The 20,845-nt window shown below is 39.8% G+C and overlaps 1 protein-coding gene across 5 annotated transcripts in view; it reads right to left on the bottom strand.

Annotated features, from left to right (window-relative positions):
* RAD21L1 (RAD21 cohesin complex component like 1) overlaps nt 1-20,845 on the bottom strand; it is a 57,116-nt gene that overhangs the window by 2,676 nt on the left and 33,595 nt on the right. For all 5 annotated transcript variants that reach the window (XM_008172186.4, XM_008172185.4, XM_065566313.1 and 2 more), the window contains 7 exons: nt 19,455-19,640; nt 15,695-15,796; nt 14,756-14,869; nt 12,538-12,767; nt 9,174-9,276; nt 5,971-6,110; nt 3,482-3,559 (listed from right to left, as the gene is read on the bottom strand). In XM_008172186.4, the coding sequence (XP_008170408.2) occupies nt 3,482-3,559; nt 5,971-6,110; nt 9,174-9,276; nt 12,538-12,767; nt 14,756-14,869; nt 15,695-15,796; nt 19,455-19,640 (953 nt within the window). The remainder of the gene's footprint in view (nt 1-3,481; nt 3,560-5,970; nt 6,111-9,173; nt 9,277-12,537; nt 12,768-14,755; nt 14,870-15,694; nt 15,797-19,454; nt 19,641-20,845) is intronic.

The following is a 20,845-nucleotide window of genomic DNA, read 5'->3' on the forward strand; positions in this document are numbered from 1 at the left end:
GAGAAAATTATTAATTTTCTCATGGGTTTTTCTATAGTACTCATCACTATAGCATCAAGAGAGTGAAGCTTTATAAGGGGGTCTTGCCCCCTGTACCACTTCAGTTCCTTCCACTGCTAACCCAGAGAAACCATAATAAGACTTTGAGAAAGAGGGGATGGTGGGTGGGAACTGTGAATATGCAGTCATCTCACAGAACTCTGGTTACAAGGAAGTAACCTTCATTTCTTCTTCGAGTGGTTCTGCATATTCCCAATTATGTGCAGTGCTGAAAACTCAGGAGGTTGGAACAGAGTCCTGATTAAATAATGACTGAAGCACTGACTCCAGGAGTGGTGGAAGCTCTCTCAAAGGAGGGGGGGGCACCAGCACCCGAACCGTGACCCCAGCTCCCTTGCCACCCCTTCTCCCTGAGACCCTGCCCCCACTCCGCCTGTTCTCCCAAGGCCACCGTATGTAGGTTCAATATGGATGCCATGCAATCCACCAGGTCGTAGAACTGAAAAGTATCCTCAAAAGGGGAAGAACCAGAAAGCACACCCACATGTTCATCAGTTGACATCAGCCCATCAGGTGACATCAAAGTCAGTATCCATTTGTTCTTGTTCAAAAAGAGGAGCTATCTCCTCGTCCTTCTCTTCAGATAGTGTATCAGGTACCATTGCCTGAGCTGCCAATGGATCTGGTTCAACTAGATCCAATGATTGCTGAGACACTGGATCCTTAGCAGATGAAACATCACCTCTCCATCCATAAGGAGGCTGATTCAGAAATTCCTGCAGTGCAATGCAACGGGGCCATGGAGACTAGGACTGCCAATCTCTCCAACAGATGGGATCCGGAAACACACCATAGGAGGAGAAGCAAAGGAGTGAGGGAACCCAGGCTGAGGAGGCATGAACTGGGATGAATCAGGTGTCTTAATTCTTTCTTTCCTCCTCTAAATGAGGATACTACCCCAGAACCACTATGGATCATACCAGAGACAACAACAGAACCAGAAGGCAAAGAGAAATAAAAGGTGAGAAAGATCTGCCAGAGGATCTTGCAGGAGTCTTAGGAAGAGGATGCATTGATGGATCTGGAGAAAGAATATCTCCTCTGCTGTTCTCTTTCCTGGTGAAGAAGACATGGACCATGGAATGAATGACACCCGTCTCTTCTTCATCGTCCTCTGCCTCTCAGTTGGATCTGATGAGTGATGAGAAGCAGGAAGGTGCACATCACACACCACTGTAAAAGTCCTCTTCAGGTCTGAGGACAGTCTCTGAACAGAAGCAGAGGATGGAGCCTGTCCCACAAACTTAAGTACCAGATCCAAGTTTGAAGTTGAACCCAGAACCAACTAGAGTTGCAGAGTCCGAACCACAAACGCCATGTCAGACTTGGATGGAGCTGGTAAATCTGACGTACAGAATCTGGCATTGCTAACACTGGCTGTCTTCTCACTTGTCTTCTTCCTCAGAACAGGTAAGGCTGGAGCCAACCATGTGGCTCCAGGATCCTCAGCAGGAAGATGGCCTTCTAACACCAGTGGTGCCTTCGAAGCCCTGCAGCTTTAACAGAAGGATCCAGAGACCGAACTATTGAAGACCCCAATGTCCTGGGAACCTTTAAGCAGCGTAGTCTTGCTGGAGGAAGCCTCAGGATCTGAAACTGATCTCTTAGGCTTCAGATCTGATGACCATCTAGAACCAGAGGATTTAGCAGCTAAATCCTCCATAAGCAGAAGCACCTTCAGTCTATTCTATCTGTCTTTGCATGCTCTGGACATGAAATCCTGGCAAATGGAACACCCAGAAGGAGAATTATCTTCAACCCAGCACTTCAGACATCTAATGTGGTCATCCAATGCCAGGAAGACAGCTGGGCACAAAGTACATCTCTTAAATCCCAGCTTCTTCTTCTTCTACTGTTCCCCCATATCATGGAACTGAACCTACCAACTCTCCTTAACTATCTACACTTATTACTTAACTACACTGCACACTAAGAACAACAACTAAAACTATCAAAGGCACTATCAAAGGAGGAAAACCCCTGGATCTGAATGGACTGGAATGGTTCACTTCTGTCTGCTGCAGCAACTGGAAGGAACTGAGGTGATAGAGTGCAGTGCCCCCTTACATAGTCTTCCCCTCAGAACATTCAAAAGCATTGAGGGGAAGGCTGGGGCAGGGAGTGGGGGTGAACATGCGCTCTAATAGGCAGTGCTTGGAGAAGGTTCTACTGTTAGGTACCACCAGGTGGGGCAATGTTCATAAGTGGGAATATGCAGAGCCATTTGAAGAACTATTAATTCTTTACCCCAATCTCTCAGACCCAGTCTCCCCACAGCCATCTCCCAGGCCTGGTCTCATCCCTCTGTTTTCTATTCCTCCCAGGCTCCTCCACCAACTGCCTGGCACAGTCATCTGCCTCCACTCCCAGATCTGGCTTATGTCCCCTCTACATTCAAAACAGACAGCTGCCTCTTCAGTGGTGCCTCAGTGCCAGCCTGGGGGCAGGGGAGAGAAGGAGGGCATCAAGAGCACAGGAGAGCCAGTCTCCCTGCTCTCACTTCTGATGCCTGGCCCACAGCAGTCCAGACCTGTAATTTCAGGGAAGTCCTGCTCAGTCCTGGGCTGGAGAATGCCAGATTCTGTATGAATCTTCTGAGTTTTTAGCTGTGAAGCTCTACTAAGCAATTGTTGCAATTGTTCAAAGACTTACAATTTGGCCAAATTTGGGCAGATTTTCACAGGGAAGGCAAACAGCACCTCCCTGACGTAAAGGCAAAAACCTTTGTCAAATTTCAAGATCCTGCTCCAAAGCATATGGACACAAGAGCGTCTTAAAATAAAGATCATCAGAATTTTTTTAATATGGGCAAAACAATGTACGTTTCCCTAACATCATTCTGAGAAATGTCCGAATCATTTGGGCTGAAATTTTCCAAAAAATTTAGCCTGATGCAGACACCCAGCATGTAAAACGTTAGCTTGAACAGTTTGGCAAAATTTGGCAAAGTTATGAGCAATTGAAAATAGGGTCTTACAATGGGAAGTGTCGGGCAACCTTAATAACAGGCAGTGCTACCAGACTCCCCAATAATAAAATCATGGTCCAGTGTTAAAACAAACTTCAGAGTGAGAAATCAAGTACTCCAAAGTTAGAAAATTCTAAAAATTCCAAAAACTGTGCAGGATTTGCCACTATACACAGCATTCTGAAGCCTGAGAGTATCCATGTCAACACAAAATAAAACGTGGTTGTATCACACATGAAACTTTTACAGAGACCAAGTATCAGAGGGGTAGCCGTGTTAGTCTGGATCTGTTAGTCTTAAAGGTGCCACAGGACTCTCTGTTGCTTTTTACAGAGACTAGTTGCACATGTAACGTATCAACAAATGGCAAGTGGTTGTACATTATATTTTATGGTTCAATCCAAGTCAACAGCTGATTTAAAAAGCATCTAATGGCTAAATCCAACGTCATACCCGTAAAGTGTTCAATATTCGAAGAGTTCTTTTGTTCCACCTTCTTTCTTCACTGTCTTGATCATTCCTCACCATCTCCTGTATAGGAGATTAATACAAGCATTAGATGTAATTTATAAAAAATCACATGCCAAAATGTTAAAAATGGGACAAGTATTTTAGCTCGCTCATTTAAATTCCAACAGTTATTTACCTCCCTACCTGGTAAACTTCATTTTTTAAGGCTGCAATTTTTTTCTTATGTGGCCCATGTGTTATCTATTTTGACAATGCCTAACCACATCAGAGCTGTATTAAGGGGAAAGCTGGGTATTTTGGTAGTTGTGTAGGGGACAGTTGGGGCTTTTGGCACCTGTGGAGTACTAGGCTGTAAGGAATTGTAAAAACATTAGATAGAGATTGCTACTCAGATGGGCTCAAATCTTGTTTAACAGCATTTTACTTACTATGCCAGCAGCCCCACTGACTGCAGTGGGGCTACTTGCAAAGTAAGGCGCTTATCAATGTGAATAAGCATATCAGAACCTTTTAACTATTTTGCTACTGTTCATGGGCCAATCTGGCATTTAAAATGTTATCTCTGTATTTTGGAGTTAATGACCTATTAAGATGAATGGGGGCACTTCACACCACTCATAGCTACTGTTTCAAGCTGCCTGCAGACTCAAGTTTAAACTTGGTGCAAATTTTAAAGATTTTTTTCACAACCATTAAGGTCAGAAACTTTTTTTAAATGAAAGCTCACATTCTGCAGCAAGGAGTTGATTCAAGGCAAATTCCAAATGCTTGAATGGTGGAATACACGGGGCCTTACCAAACCAGGGTTTCATATTTGTGCAAATTTTGACAACCACAGGAAAAACTTGACAAACATGAATTCTACATTTTTAAAATAAACAACTTCTGTATTCATTTTTATTTGAAATTTTGGAAGGATATTGTTTTTACTGGCTTCATCTTCTCCTTACAGAAAGGAGTATGTATTACCAGTCTTTAATATCTCAGTATTTTTTACAGTAACTAATTTCCCCACCCCATAGGCAAGGCACAGACTTGTGTTCTGCAGGAGTGATTGCAATGCCTCTGCAATCTCCACTGGAGAGTCGCAACTACCAGATTCATAGTCAGTGTGTATGCACAGACTCCGCCCCAGCTTGTTCCCAACCCTCACCTGCACCAGACTGTTCAGTCTCCCTCTGTGGTGCACAAAGGACGTAGAGGTCCCACCACACCCTTCTACAGTGCACTACAGCATGGCTTTAAAAGCAGCAGAATGTATTGTGGGACCCACCACATTGGTGTAAATTAGGGTTGCCATATCTGAACTTTCAAAAAAGAGGACACTCCATTGGGGGGGTAGCCCCGCCCCCTAGCCACTCCCTCCCACTTCCCGCCCCCTGGCAGCCCCCCCAGAACCCCCAACCCATCTAACCCCCCCTGCTCCCTGTCCCTGACTGTCCCAATCCCTCTCCACACCCCTGCCCCCCTGACAGCCCCCCCAGAATCCCCGACCCATCCAACCCCCCCTGCTCCCTGTCCCCTGACTGCGCCCCTTCTCCAACTCCCCAGCCCCCTTACCGTGCCGCTCAGCTTAGAGCAGGTGTCAGGTTCCGCGCCCCAAGGAGCGCCCCGCCCAACCCGAGCGCTGCCGAGCGGCATGCTGAGGCTGTGGAGGAGGAGGGAAGTGGGGGAGGGGCTCTGGCTGCCGCTGCCAGCGCCACCACCGTGTTCCCTCACAGGCACACAGCCCCGCCCCCCAGCGCTGCCGAGTGGCGTGCTAAGGCTGCAGGGGATGGGGAGAGCTGGGAAGGGGCTTTGGCTGCCGAGGCCCCAATGCGAGCGGCACTTGGCTGCCCTGTCAGCCGCTTTTCGGTCGATAAATAGGCGACCTGGGGGGGAAATCCCGGACATTTTTAGATTTCTAGAAATCCCTACAGCTATTTAAAGAGCGAAAAGCCAGACATGTCCGGGGAAACCCGGACATATGGTAGCCCTAGTGTAAATATAAACTCTGTGTTATAGCAAAACCCTCAAATTAAAACTAACAAAACAAAGACATTTTCTAGTTTTGCTAAGGACACTAAAAGACTTTATAATGTCCAGGGTGATGTTACTAAATATCAGCGAGATCTGAAATCCTATCCTTGATAAAAATGGCCATAACATGTATCTTTTTCAGCACACATAAATAATAATTAGGTTAAATTCATAAGTAGTTTATAAAGAGTTAATAAGTGAATAGATATTTTAATAAATGGTTAATAAATTGGTAGAGCATCCAACGAGTTTGCTTATAAACATGGTTTATAACCATCCATAAGGCATTTTACTAATGTACTTAAAACATCTATAACACAAGCTACTCATGCCTGTAACATACGTAATAAATAATTAATAGATGTTACAAATCTCTGTAAATGGAAACGTAATATAAAGCGTTGCTAATAAATACATGCATTGGTTCTTTTACATTTATTGAAGGTGCTTACTATAGCCTCATCAATGTTATTAGCATCCTCATTTCTGCCATTCTGTAATGCCAACACAAATGAATCGTCAGTAATAGTTCTCTCCGTTTCTGTCTGAGCTGACTCTTGCAGGCAACTTGACTCTTCTCTTATCAACATCTCTATATTAACAAGAAAACAAAGTTTAAAATGAAGTTACATTGACTCTCAAAAATCAACCCCCATTAACACCTAACGATCATGGAGGATAGGAATCAAAATGAGTGCTGAGCAGGAGCTGCATACCCAATGGTACTTAGGGACAAAAAACTAGTGGAAGAATTTTCTTGGAAGCATTTAAAGACCGACCTTTCACTTGCAAGAAAACTGTGCAAACTTTACAAAAGAAATGACTGGTTAAGAAGCAGACTTATTTACCATGGAATAAACACTGTTTTCCACTGCAAGTATAATTCTCTCAACACATCCTACAGTGAAATTCAGCAAGTGACAATATCACAGTCTACTCAATGTGAAGTATAATGCTAGTAGTCACATTCTCAAATTAATAAAGGAGGAGGAGTAAATAAGAAAAGGGACCAATTCCAGCACTGGAATAAAAGGTGCAATTTCTATTGTTTTCTCTGCACTCATTTATGCCAGGGCTGAAATTGATCTAAGTGATACTAGTGCCAAAAAGAGGCAGAATGGCTGTATGTGCTGAGAGAGCTAGTCTGTGGTCTGTAACACTTCTGTCCACACTTCCTTTTGCTTGTTTGGTTACCATGGGTAAGAAGACTTAGCAAGCAGCCGTCATGCAGAAGTGGATTAATGTGTATGTGATACAGGCTGGGTATGACGTGCTGTTTATTCACTACCATTGGGCAAACATTAAAGTATGCCTATACATTTTTATAATTATGGCATGAGGCTGCTCAAAATGAACTGGGTGAATCTGGGTCTGAAAATCTTTTTTAAAAGAGACTGAGTACACTGCTAAGTACTGAGGAAGAATAATTGTGGATATAGAGGTATCCTAATCTATTCCTCTAACTGACTTCTTGACAACATTACAGATTGTTTTCTCTAGATGAATTGAGAACCAAAAATGGGTGGAACACCTGTAATCAAGCGTTTCCGGAAGAAACATGTCTCTTTCTGGATGTTCTGCAAAGTCTCAGTCATCCAGAATAGAATACACCTAAATAGCTGTTTTGGGACAGTGGGCTATTATTGATCAATCTCAGAATAAAATGAAAGCCTTCTTTGGTTTCAGTGGTGTCCTAGATAAAGAGACCCTCACAAACCTAACATACCACAGGGAGAAAAGGAAATGTGCTAACAAATGTACTATGCCTCTTATTCTTAAGCATTTTTTAAACAGGACGTTGAAGTATTTACAAAAGCAAAATATGTATTTCTTCTTTATAACTAATTAGGGCTGTCAAGCAATTAAAAAAATAATTGCAATTAATCACACTGTTAAACAATAATAGAATACCATTTATGTAAATATTTTTGGATGTTTTCTACATTTTCAAATATATTGATTTCAATTACAACACAGAATACAAAGTGTACAGTGCTCACTTTACATTTATTTTTGATTACAAATATTTGCACTGTAAAAAACAGAAGAAATCGTATATTTCTGTTCACCTAATGTAAGTACTGCAGTGCAATCTCTTTATCATGAAAGTTGAACTTACAAATGTAGAATTATGTACAAAAAAATAATTGCATTCAAAAATAAAACAAGGTGAAACTTTAGAGCCTACAAGTCCACTCAGTCCTACTTCAACCAATCGCTCAGACAAACAAGTTTGGTTACATTTGCAGGAGATAATGCTGCCTGCTTGTTTACAACATCACCTGAAAGTGAGAACAGGTGTTCTCATGGCATTGATATTTACGTGCCAGATACACTAAAGATTCATATGTCCCTTCATGCTTCAACCATCATTCCAGAGGACATGAGTCCATGCAGATGATGGGTTCTGCTCGATAACAATCCAAAGCAGTGCAGATCGACGCATGTTCATTTTCATTATCTGAGTCAGATGCCACCAGCAGAAGGTTTTTTTTTGTTTTTTTTTTTTTTGGTGGTTGGGGTTCTGTAGTTTCCACATCAGAGTGTGGCTCCTTTAAGACTTATGAAAGCATGCTCGACACCTTGTCCCTCTCAGATTTTGGAAGGCACTTCAGAGTCTTAAACCTTGGGTTGAGTGCTGTAGCTATCTTTAGAAATCTCACATTGGTACCTTCTTTGCGTTTTGTCAAATCTGCAGTGACAGTTTTCTTAAAACGAACATGTGCTGGGTCATCATCCGAGACTGCTATAACATGAAATATATGGCAGAATGCAGGTAAAATAGAATAGGAGACATACAATTCTCCCCCAAGGAGTTCAGTCACAAATTTAATTAATGCACTATTTTTTTAACGAACATCATCAGCATGGAAGCATGTCCTCCGGAATGGTGGGTGAAGCATGAAGGGGCATTGCAATGCTGGCTACAAAAGTGCCATGCAAATGCCTGTTCTCACTTTCAGGTGACGTTGTAAATAAGAAGCAGGCAGCAGTATCTCCCGTAAATGTAAGCAAACTTGTTTGTCTTAGCGATTGACTGAACAAGAAATAGGACTGAGTAAACCTGTAGGCTCTAAAGTTTTACATTGTTTTGTTTTTGAGTGCATTTATGTAACAAAAAAAATTTACATTTGTAAGTTACACTTGCACAATAGAGATTACTCTACAATACTTGTATGAGGTGAACTGAAAAATACTTTCTTTTGTTTATCATTTTAACAGTGCAAATATTTGTAATAAAAACTAATATAATGTGAGTACTGTACACTTTGTATTCTGTGTTGTAATAGAAATCAATACATTTGAAAATGTAGAAAAACTTCCAAAATATTTAATAAATTTCAATTGGTATTCTATTGTTTAACAGTGTGATTAATTACGATTAATTTTTTAATCACAGTTAATTTTTTTGAGTTATTCGCGTGAGTTAACGGCGGTTAATTGACAGCCCTATAATTAATATAATTGTTGTAACAAATTGGTTAAGTGGGTAACCAGTTTTCTTAAGCTTTTCTTGCCTTTCTGGTTTGTGCAGTGATGCACATTGAATGTTTTGTGTCTGAAACACTAAATAAAATGTGTGAGTTTAAAAAAATATTTTCTGGTGGTTAAATAATAAAATCAGTTGGGACGAGCAGAATTATAAAAATTTCACCTGTAGTCTCTCTCTCTCGTCTTGTTTCTTCAGTTTCAGACTCTGTCTGTATACCTTTTCTTCCAGTCTTAAAGCCATGATACTTAAAGCAATTTGCAAACAACTGTAAAAACAAAGATTTGTTTCTTGAAGAATGTAACTTCAGATTAATAACTAACAACAAAACATAACAGAAAATACAAGGAAATGATGGACAGTTACTGTATATTAATTGCTTTGATCCAAAATTTAAAGCCATTGACTCAGACCCTGTTAACAGAGAATTTTGCTGAGATTCTCTAAGTCAGGAGTTCTCAAAATTCATTGCACTGCGACCCCCTTCTGACAACAAAAATTGCTACACAACCCTAGGAAGGGGGAGCATTAGATGTAACTTATAAAAAAATCACATGCCAAAATGTTAAAAATGGGACAAGTATTTTAGCTCACTCATTTAAATTTCAACAGTTATTTACCCCTTCTGACAACAAAAATTGCTACACGACCCTAGGAAGGGGGGACTGAAGCCTGAGCCCACCCGAGCCCTGCCCCTCCGGTTGGGGGGTGGGGTAGGGGATAAAGCTGAAGTCTGAGGGCTTCAGCCGCAGGCAGGAGGCCTGTAACCTGAGCTCAACTGCCCAGGGCTGAAGCCTTCAGGCTTCGGTCCCAGATGGTGGGGATTGGGCTTCAGCTTCAGCCCCTGGCCTCAGCAAGTCTAAGCTACCCCTGGTGACCCCATTAAAACGGGGTCGTGACACACTTTAAGGTCCCAAGCCAGTTTGAGAACCGCTGTTCTAAGTGAGAAAGTGGCAAAGCTAACATTGGCCTGGATCATCTCCCTCTCCCCCCCCCCCCACCAATAATGAACCCCACTGGAGTGGGATAAGGGAAAGAAAAATCTGTGAGGTTATTCACATGGGAGTTTCTCTCATATAGTTGTGGGGCCATGATTTGTCTCCATGTGGAACAGGGTGTCTGTGGCTCTGTCCCTAAACCTTGCAGATCTGAGGGATCTGTATGGATCCAAAGGATTAACAAGAGGTTAGGGCCATCTGCATGGAAGCCTGTGCCTCAATACCTGCTCTTGCACTCCAGTTCCTCTTCCAGGAGCTCCCCTGGAACACTCTTAAAGGGAGGAATGACCCACTAAAGAGGTGCCCCATATAAAAGGTAATAGAACCTACATAATCTCTGTGGGGCCAGTAGGGGGACACTATATGCTTCCTTTTGCCTTACTCCCACCCAGGTTGGGCTCTCCCAGCAGTCTTCATCCCATCATGGACCCTGAACCTACAGAAGGTTGTCTGGAAGGTCCCTGAAATCATGGGAGAGGAAGCAAGGAACAGTGCCACCAAGCAACTGATACCTCCCTCCTGTGTAAAAGAGGTGAGGCTCCATGCCTGGAAGGTCCTTCCATGCATGATTTGACCTGTTTTTCCAGCCAACATCCTTCAGCATAATAAGAAGACAGTGTTCGAGAGATTCTTATCTTGTAATGAGCTAAGAGATGTAGACATGGCTGGATACAGAGATACGTTTTAGGTCAATGGCACACTACCTAAGTACATTATTATCAAAAAAGATGTAGTACAGTGTCTTATTGCAATTAACCAAGGAAGGTTTGTACTTAAAATGAAAAATTAAAACCATAAGTTGAGATTTTGAAAGCAGTGCAGGGGATTTTGCTACACAAAGACATGTATCTAAATCCCCTGCACTGCTTTGAAAATATTAATCATTATATTTCATGCAAATAGCCTCACTGGTTTCAGTTGCCTTCCTCTAAAATAGTTAATATAAGGGAAAATTAAAAACATTTGAAATAAAAATATAAATACAGATATACCACAGGCTTCTGGTTTAAACATACACACTGTTGTTCAGGATTCACAACATACTTCTTCCTTCTGCTTTGCTTCAACAGAAGTCTTCTTGTGATAATGTTCTATTCTAATTACTTTATTTCCATTATACTGAAAGACTGAAGTCTTTTGTCTAACACTCGATGGACCAAGATAGAGACAGCTGTTCACTATACCATTATTGAATAGCTGAATTCTGACTGGCTTAGAGAAATGACTTGTGTGCTTCCGATAAGAGCTTAAAGTACAGTTTTGTTTTTTTAAAGTATGTTCTATATGTAACTAGATGAAGTTTTATTTTAAATCAGTAAATAAGTAGCCACCACCAGTAATCTGATTAGCTGGCACTATTTCCATTTGGTGCAACTGAAAACATGTTTCAGAAACTAAAATGAATGAAATGACAATGTCAGTAAAACTGGACATGTCCACAGATATTTCAAACAATTTTAACACCATTTCTCTGTAAGGCTTCTTGTCTTATAAGACTGTTAGAATGTTCTTTCTAAGGGCTGGTCCACACTAACCCCCCACTTCAAACTAAGATACGCAACTTCAGCTACGTTATTCACGTAGCTGAAGTCGAACTATCTTAGTTCAAACTTACCGCGGGTCCACACACGGCAGGCAGGCTCCCCCATCGACTCCGCGTACTCCTCTCGCTGAGCAGGAGTACCGGCGTCGACGGCGAGCACTTCCGGGATCGATCCCAGAAGATCGATTGCTTACCGCCGGACCCGGAGGTAAGTATAGATGTACCCTGACATAAGGCTCTTACTACAACAGTACAGCATCAGGTCAAGTCACACATTTTTCCTCAAGCTGATCTTATTTGGTTCTATGAATTTAAAGGTTAGTAATTGTTTTTCCTGGAATTCATTGTTCAAAACTAGGACTTCCTAGAATATAATTCCTACTCAATTAGATTATAGTAATAAAACAATAATCATAATACATTTGTATTTACTTGGCAGCCTGAAGACCTCAGAACACAAACAAAAAAACAAAAAAAAAAGTACTTTGAAATCTATGGATGGAAAGCACTATATAATATTTTTATTACTATTATAACAAACAATAATTGCAGAAGGTCAATATGGTCTAGTACTAATTACAGAGCTATAAATCAGAAAAATAATAACGTACCAGCGTGCAATCAACGAAGGGCTTATATGTGAAATCACAAACATACGCTCACATTTCTATGCCCTCTTGTACTGATTCTTGGAATTTTGAAGATTAAGGGCCTGAATTCTAGAGATGGCAGACTTTTCTGTAGAAGCAAATACCAGAGGATACAAATATATTCATCAGATGTCCAATTACCTGAATTTCTGTACAATTAGATAATGTTCAATTATTAATATTTTCACCTGCAGTTTATTGGACACACAGTTACTTGTGCACACAAAATGAAGCCTGCAGAATTGGAGACCATCTCTGATAATCAGGTCCTAAATATGCAACAATCCCATCACGTATATGGTAATGTCGTAACAGCATACAAAGGCATAAACCGTTACCGTTTGTAGCTCAGCATTAATCAAAGGCTGTGTAGTACGGGACAGAAGTTTATCTACTCCTCCTGACTTCTTCCACATCATCAACTTTCTTGTAGGGGGTGCAAGATCCAACATAGTAAGAGTATCCATGCAGTTGCTAAGCTGTTTGTAAATAGTGCTGCTGCTGAGCTCCTTCACTACATCAACAAGCAACTTCCTCTTTCTTTTAAAGCTCCTTCTCCCTATGACAACTAAGCATAAGAAACAGTCACAAACATGGACGTTTATCACTTTTTCTGATGGACACTTGTCTATTACTGTACTAGAGGGGTTGGGTATCACAGGACACATCGGAAGTAAATGATGCTATTCAAATTGAATTATTTTTTCCATATTTTCATTGTTCAGCATGTTGGTGATCTGAACAGGAGCTCTCCCTTACTCATAGTTCTGAGGACAGCATATACTGTAACAAGAGTGTGGAATGGGGAGGGGCTGGCTTGTGATCTTCTTAATGCAGAAACTTGGATATTAGGCCATCCTGACATTGCTGACCTTCCCCTTGTGGGCCATTTCCCCCACTTTACTCCCAGTCCTCAACTCTCTTCGTAAAACATTTCTGCAGCAACTTAGAGGGCATTTTGTTTATTGCATGTGTACTGGTAACTCTTCTTGAGAGGCCAAAAGTATCACCTTCGTCTCCAACACCCTCACATCCTGAGGTCAATCTTTCAGCTTAAACAAAAAAAAAATGTCAATATGGCAACCACCAGCCAAACAATAAGGGACATTTTGACTCCAGTTTAGAACATTTTCCTCTAATTTCTTGTTGAATTATGAACATATACAAACAAGTTCTGATGCTTTAAAACTTAAGCATGAATATAATAGTTGGAATAAAAAGGACAGGCTGGAAATAGTTTAGAAAAAAGTTGAGTGAACAGGAGAATTACATTGACAATGAGGGGACCTTTTCACCAAAAGTTTTCAGAAAGACAGCCTCTTCATTTTATTGGGAATTCTGTATACTCTCAAGTTCAAATACCTCTAAGTGCAGGAAGATTTATGAATATTGTACTGAAAAAGCTGTAAAGTAATGGTTTATTTAAGTAAGAGGACACGATTAAGTGTGTGAGAGACAGGCATTATACCTTGAAAGCAAGTACCTTCCACCAACAGAAGTAGGTCCAATAAAGATATTATCTCACCTCCCTTGTCTCTCAGGCAGTTTACTCTACTGAGAAGTTAGCCAGGCCAAGAATTGCTAACGTCCTTAAAAAAGTAGTATTTTAGGATTAATGTCTGGTTTTGTCAGTTTTAACCCTTTAAGATGCTGAATGAGGAGACATAGACACCAACACATGGAGACACACATTTATGATATACATGCATCTCAATAGTCATTTGGCAGGAAGGTTGGAAAATGTAAGCATTCTAAGGTTTAGTTTCAATATGAATGGTGGGGGCGTTTATTTCATAACATTCTTTTCCATTGTACTATTTTATATAGTTGATAACACCCACAAATGTACCACATGAGTTGGCCACTGGATGAAACAAATTACACTTTCATTTCTTGTATCTCCAAGGACTGATGATGTCTCTTTGAGACTTCCAATTTTAATCTTCTTGAATAAACTGACTTTGAACACCTGTTAATCACAGTAATGAGGAAAAATTTTCCTTTTTCAATATCTTAGGGAAATCTTTATGTTTAAGTAAAATTAAGACCATGAAACAAAGCAAACCCTGAAAATTCACCCTGGAATCAGAAAGTCAATGTTGGTTCTTTCTGGCTACAACTCACCCACAAAGATTCTGCAACTAGAACTGAGTTAACAATTCCGTTGATGGTATATGAGCCAGAATAGAATACAGTTCACTCTCCTATAGCAATATTGGTTTTGCATTGCTAACAGGAGTGAAAAATAATAAAACTTATTTTAGTAAGTGGAGAGGACTGTGAATAAACATTGGGAGTGGATCAGTTGATGTAAGAAAATGCCCTTTTTGCATGGTAACTTTTCAGAACAGAACTGAACTTTGACAGCAGGAACAGATGAAATGTAAGTAAATAAAAATAATCTCTGATACAAATATTATTAGTAATAATGAGTGAGTAGAGTAAAGCAAGTAATATAACTAGAATAATTTTATATAACATGCTTTTCCTGGTTTTCAATGTAGCAGGAATTGTAATATTTGTATGCACCTAACAGGAAACTGATTGAACTCTGACCTGTAGCATCAACAGGCTCAAGTGTAAATCCTTCTTTTTCATTTGTCAACAGCGTAGATTCACTCATCTGGTGGCTTTCTTCTGGATGCATAGAACCTACATAGCTGAAATTCACTGTAAAACACACATCCCACAATCCAATAAAAATATTTTAATTAATTCATTTGGAATCAAAACACAAATATTAGAGTTAGAAAAAGGAGTGTAAGTCTTAAGGTACACAGAATTTTTTTTCTCCCTGAAACTAATTTCTAAAATAATATTTTAATACACATATTTTGCACTTCTGCAGTTTCTTTCATTATAGGAACATAGGACTGGAAGAGACTTCCTGGGTCATCAATTCTAGTCCCCATCTATCACGGGTAACCCCATCAGATAAACTCATACATTAATTTATCAAGCTCCATCGTAAATCTAGATATCTTTTTTTCCCAAGTACACGTACTGGAAGGCTGTTTCAGAACCTCACTCATCTGATGGTTAGAAACCTGCTTCTGATTTTCTGCATAAATTTATTCGTAGCCAGTTTATACTCATTTGCTCTTGTGCCAACACTGTCCTTTAGCTTAAATAGCTTTTCTCCTTTCCTAGTGTTTACTCTCTTGATGTATTTATAAAGAGCAGTCATATCCCCTCCCATCCAAGGAGCTGATATCAAACTAAACCTCACAACATCCTCTGAGGTAGAAAAAAGGTATAATGTAAAAACATGTTTATATCAATGTTGAGTTACAGACAAGGAATTCCAAGAATTAATTATACCTGAAAGGGGAACAAAGTATAAAAGAAAAAAGGAAAACAGAATCCAAGACAGTAATGAAGCAAAGGATACGATTCTGATCGCATAATGCCTGCATAACACTAGTATTATACATTAACAAATAAGTGAAGTGCTGATTTAGGTAATCAGAAGGAACAGAAACACTACAAACTCACCCACTGCATTATCATCAGGAAGTTCCTGTGACAAAGGAACTTCTTCCTCCATATCAAGAATCTCATAAATTAGGCTATTTTGCTCAGTCTTCAGCAGATTTTCTTGAAAATAAAATGCATAATTTTAATCACTCTAAGCTTTAGTGGTAATAAAACAAATGACCCAGCCAAGTGTTACTATTTAAATATTAGTCTTGCGTTTAAAGCAAGAGACCAACTTAAACAAGTCTAAAGATTTAGAATTAAAGCTTTCTTAATACAAAACAATGTGTATAAAGGAGAGAATTAGACTTAATTTTGAATTTTCTGCCTTTCACCTGTGAAAGTATGATCTTTAATGTTGTTTAAAAATAGTTTTTTATATATAACTTCCTTATTCTAAAAACAAACCCCCAAACCTGTTCTAGCTTATATACAACGGTAATCACCAAAAGCTAAATATATACATTTCAAAATTAAAACTAATCTGTACATTATATTTTACAATACCCTATGGTATATCAACTACATTCATACAAATGTAAATTTATATCTCAAATAAGAAGCTATTAAGTAAATCATAGGTGATCTGGTCAACAGGGTAGACATATATTAAAATGTTTTAAAATAGCATTATTTATGCAATAGGCCAGCAGAATCCATTATAATGAATTATTTAGAAGGAATTATATAGAGCTCAATCCTGCAAGATGCTGTGCATCTCCTGCGAAATCAATGGGAGCTCAGGGTGCTTGGCTAATCAGAAGAGGTGTGCAGAACCTTGCCAATGAGGCCTCAGTGCTTACAGAGAGTGCTTTATAATTAGTAAAATTCTATGTGAACATGTCAAAATTGATTAACTCATATTACAAATTAATCACTTACTAGACAACTGTTTGTAAACAAACTATTTTGAGATAAATAAGTAGAAAATAACACCATACTTTGGTAACATGTCTATTATTTTATATTTTTACATTTTGCAAAATCATAATGAAAATTTAACAGACCATGCACAAAGTGTACTTAGAAGCACATTTTTTTTAAAGTGCTGGAAGAAGAAAAAAATTATTGTTTTTAACTTTCAGGGGGGAAACATAGATGCAGAAACATAGATGCCCACTTATCTGAATAATTTTTTTTGACAAGTAAAATATAAACTTTTTTTTAATTTCATCCTCCTCATAATAGCAAGAGCAGCTGAGTTAAAATGTGTATACCAATTTTTATACAAGTTTTTTTTTATAGTTTCATTATTAACCCTTAAAATAAATGGTTTGTATGTAAATTCTAAGACCATTAATTATAGCGATTTACAGTGCTGTCCTTCAAAACTGCAGGCATGACGACACACTTGAGTTGCCATTAATTTCCAAATATTTCTTTTGAGAAAAGTATTTTGTTGTAGTACAAAAGGAAAGGCTGTAGTTCTAAAATGTTTTTGCTTGGATATAGATGCAAAAAACAAAAGCTGAGGAAAATGTACTGAAACCAGTTTTAAGCATAGATTTCAAATGATGATTTACTTATGATGTTTTATTATGGAAGCACCACTTGCAGTGACATAGGGCACGGCTACACTTGCAGATGTAGAGCGCTGTGAGTTAAACCCGCCTTCGGAGAGCGCATTAGGGAAAGCGCTGCAGTCTGTCCACACTGACAGCTGCTTGCGCACTGGCGTGGCCGCATTTGCGGCACTTGCAGCGCCATTGGAGCGGTGCATTATGGGCAGCTATCCCAGCATCCAAGTGACTGCAACGTGCTTTTCAAATGGGGAGAGGGGTGGAGTGTGACTGGGAGTGTGTTGTGTGTATGTGGGGGGAGAGAGAGTGGGTTTTTGGGGGGCTGAGAGCATGTCAGCATGCTGTCTTGTAAGTTCAGACAGCAGCAGACCTCCCCCCGCCTCTCTCTCTCTCTCTCTCACACACACAGCATTCCCGGCTGTCAGAAATGGAGCTTTCAAACAGCATATACGCATTCCTACAGTGATTAAAAACAATGACAAGAGTGGCCACTTGACTTAAGGGGATTATGGGACCTTTCCGGAGGCCGATCACAGTGCCGTAATGCAACACCTTGTCCACACTGGCGCCGCGGCTGTACAGTGGGTGTGCAGCAAATGTTATTCCACTCGCCGAGGTGGAGTACCAGGAGCGCTGTAGCCGCAGAATCAGAGCGCTCTATGTGCCTTGCCAGTGTGGACGGGGAGTCAGCTGGGGTGCCTGGGGCTCCTTTATTGCGCTGTAACTCACAAGTGTAGCCAAGCCCATGGTAAAGGCAGAGCTGAGTTTTGCACTTAAAGCAGCGACTCAAGCGCTTTGTTACATATGAAGATACGGCATATCCTTCCCCAAACTGCTGTACTTACTCTTTGGGAACAGAATTAATTTTCTCAGAATTTACAAGTAAATTGTTAATTAGATTGAGTTAAAATTAATTAAAAAAGAGATCCTCTAAAAATGTGGCATACAATGTAGGGCTGTTTAATTGTCCTGAATGATCTTAATAACAGAATAATACAAACGATTCGGACTTTATTTACAGTTAAAACTCACTCCATAGACTACATCTGAAGACTTTATTTTTTAGGATTAATGGTAATTTCTCCCTGTTTATTCTTTATAACTGAATGTTTCTCCCCAGCAAGGGGCTAACAAATAACATTCCATTACAATTAATTCTGTCTAGAACTGCCCTCTTTCAAAATGCCTGCTATCCCATTTTTCTCAAGAAGACTCAGGACATAACTTGTCCACAGTTAGGTGATCATTTTGAGAAGGTCACCTATCTCCCATTGTTCTCAATGGGAGTGTGGCCATAGGGTGCTCTTAACAAAAAAGTTGAGTGGCTTCACTCTTACTGGAAACAGTGGAAAGTAGTGGTCATTTTTAAATGGGGTATATTGACTGAGGGAAGATATGGCCTCAGTCCTTCTGAGAACAATGGACTATTGAAACCATTTTGCAAATGGGCAATTCTATGTAAGTTTCACTGAAGAAGATTCTTATATACAAGCTTGTGCTGATGGAGAGACTTTCATTGGTTAAAAAAAATGACAAACAGTGACAATTAATGCTAAACATTTATTTTCAAAAGCAAACTGTTGCACCAGATCTACTAAACAGAGGACAGAAGGGGGAAGCCAGGGATATAGTGTGGGAGTGGATCAGTGGGGAAGGGGAAAACTGGTTTGTATGCACACATATGCACGTGCTGGGAAATGTGGGGTGAAGGAGAGCGGGCCAAACAGGTGACACAATGAGGTGAAATAAAGAAAAAAACCTAATGTATTTTAAAATATCACTTTAATTTAATCTGGAACCCAAAACATTAAAATGCTTTAATCAAAATCATATGGTTATTTCTTGGTGTCACAAAAGGGCAGAGTTAAGATTGTCTGAATGCCCTAACTGTGCATTTCCATATCTTAACATGTTTGAATTTCTTTTAAGTTTAACTTTAACTCTCAATTTCCTGGTTTTATAATGCCTGATTGTGGAATAATTGGAACATTCCCGTAATGTATTTTACCCTAAATTGCTGATATGTACTCTCAACCTTAATTTCATTTTAACGGAGTTTTTGTCTGGGATTATATAAATGAGCTCAGTTTATTATTAAGTAGTGAAAAACTAAAAGTGCAAAAGGAAACACAGTAAATTACAGAAAAAATGTTTTCAAATGCAAGTTCTATTTTTATTTACATTTTGTGTGGGGTTTTTACAGTAAAAATACTTTGGATAGAATTGATTGGATTGTGTTAATCTATGACAAACCATACCAATCATATCCCCAGGAACATCTTCGTCTCCAAAACCATCAAGTTTGAATTCATGTGTGTCGTCACGTAGTATGGATTTGTCTCCAGTGGTGCTCACTGAGCTGTGATCAGGCAAGAGACTATTAGTACTCATTAATATGCCATCATTGAAGAAGCTATGTCCTCTTAGTATTTCAGTCTCCTCACCTGAACAAACATATATAATTACTGACAACTCCTTCTGTCAATACAGATAAAATACACATATGTCAATTTCCTCAGAACTTTATAAAATTCTCAAAATGAGGTTGCATTACAGAACAAACAATTTAAGCTAATTCAGTAAAAACACAAAATATATTAGGCTATGTCTACACTGTGCACTGTACAGTGGCACAGCTGTGCTGCTGTAAGGTACGCAGTGTAGCCGCCCTTTGTCGGCAGGAGAGAGCTCTCCTGCGGACAAAATAAAACCACCCCCAATGAGTCTGGTGTGTTTGTTTTTTCCACACCCCTGACCCACAGAAGTTTTACCAACGAAAGTGCAATGTAGACATAGCCTTGGGCTTGATTCTCCTTTACATTAAGGCCTCTTTACATTCCTCTATCAGAGGAGTGGTTGTGTTAGCTGCTCAAGTATGATCAGCACTCAGGCTTTAATCTGTATTCTCTGATGGGCCAGCCAACTCAAGTGAGAGATTTTTGTGTGTGGACGGGACTTGGGTTGGGGTTAGGTAAGAAGTGAAGTTAACTTTGCAGTGAACACAAGCCTAAATTGCATATATTATGTTTACACTTACTTAAAGGGGCATCAGCATAAATGAGAATTACGCCCATTAGGTTTTAAGTCACTTAGGGTAGGTCTACACTTACCTCCGGGTCCGGCGGTAAGCAATCGATCTTCTGGGATCGATTTATTGCGTCTTGTCTAGACGCGATAAATCGATCCCGGATCGATCCCGGAAGTGCTCGCCATCGACGCCGGTACTCCAGCTCGGCGAGAGGAGTATGCGGCATCGACGGGGGAGCCTGCCTGCCGCGTCTGGACCCGCGGTAAGTTCGAACTAAGGTACTTCGAATTCAGCTATGTTATTAACGTAGCTGAATTTGCGTACCTTAGTCCGAAGTGGGGGGTTAGTGTGGACCAGGCCCTAGAGCCCATTTCAAAGCCCACTTTAGCCAACAGGTGGATTTTCATTGACTTCAGTGGTCTTTGGATCAAGCCCAAAGAGAATAAGTAGACTCCGTAATTACAACAAGCAAACAAATCCTTCATATGAGTAAAAATAAGCTTTATGAACTTGAATACAGTAATTAAATCTTAAAATGTAATTTTATAAATCATTAACAATGTAAATGCATTTGCTTATGAAGTACAATTCTAATAATTTAGAAAAAATGGTGGTAAAAAT

This window comes from Chrysemys picta, chromosome 13 (genome assembly GCF_011386835.1).
Source record: "Chrysemys picta bellii isolate R12L10 chromosome 13, ASM1138683v2, whole genome shotgun sequence".
NCBI lineage: Eukaryota > Metazoa > Chordata > Testudines > Emydidae > Chrysemys > Chrysemys picta.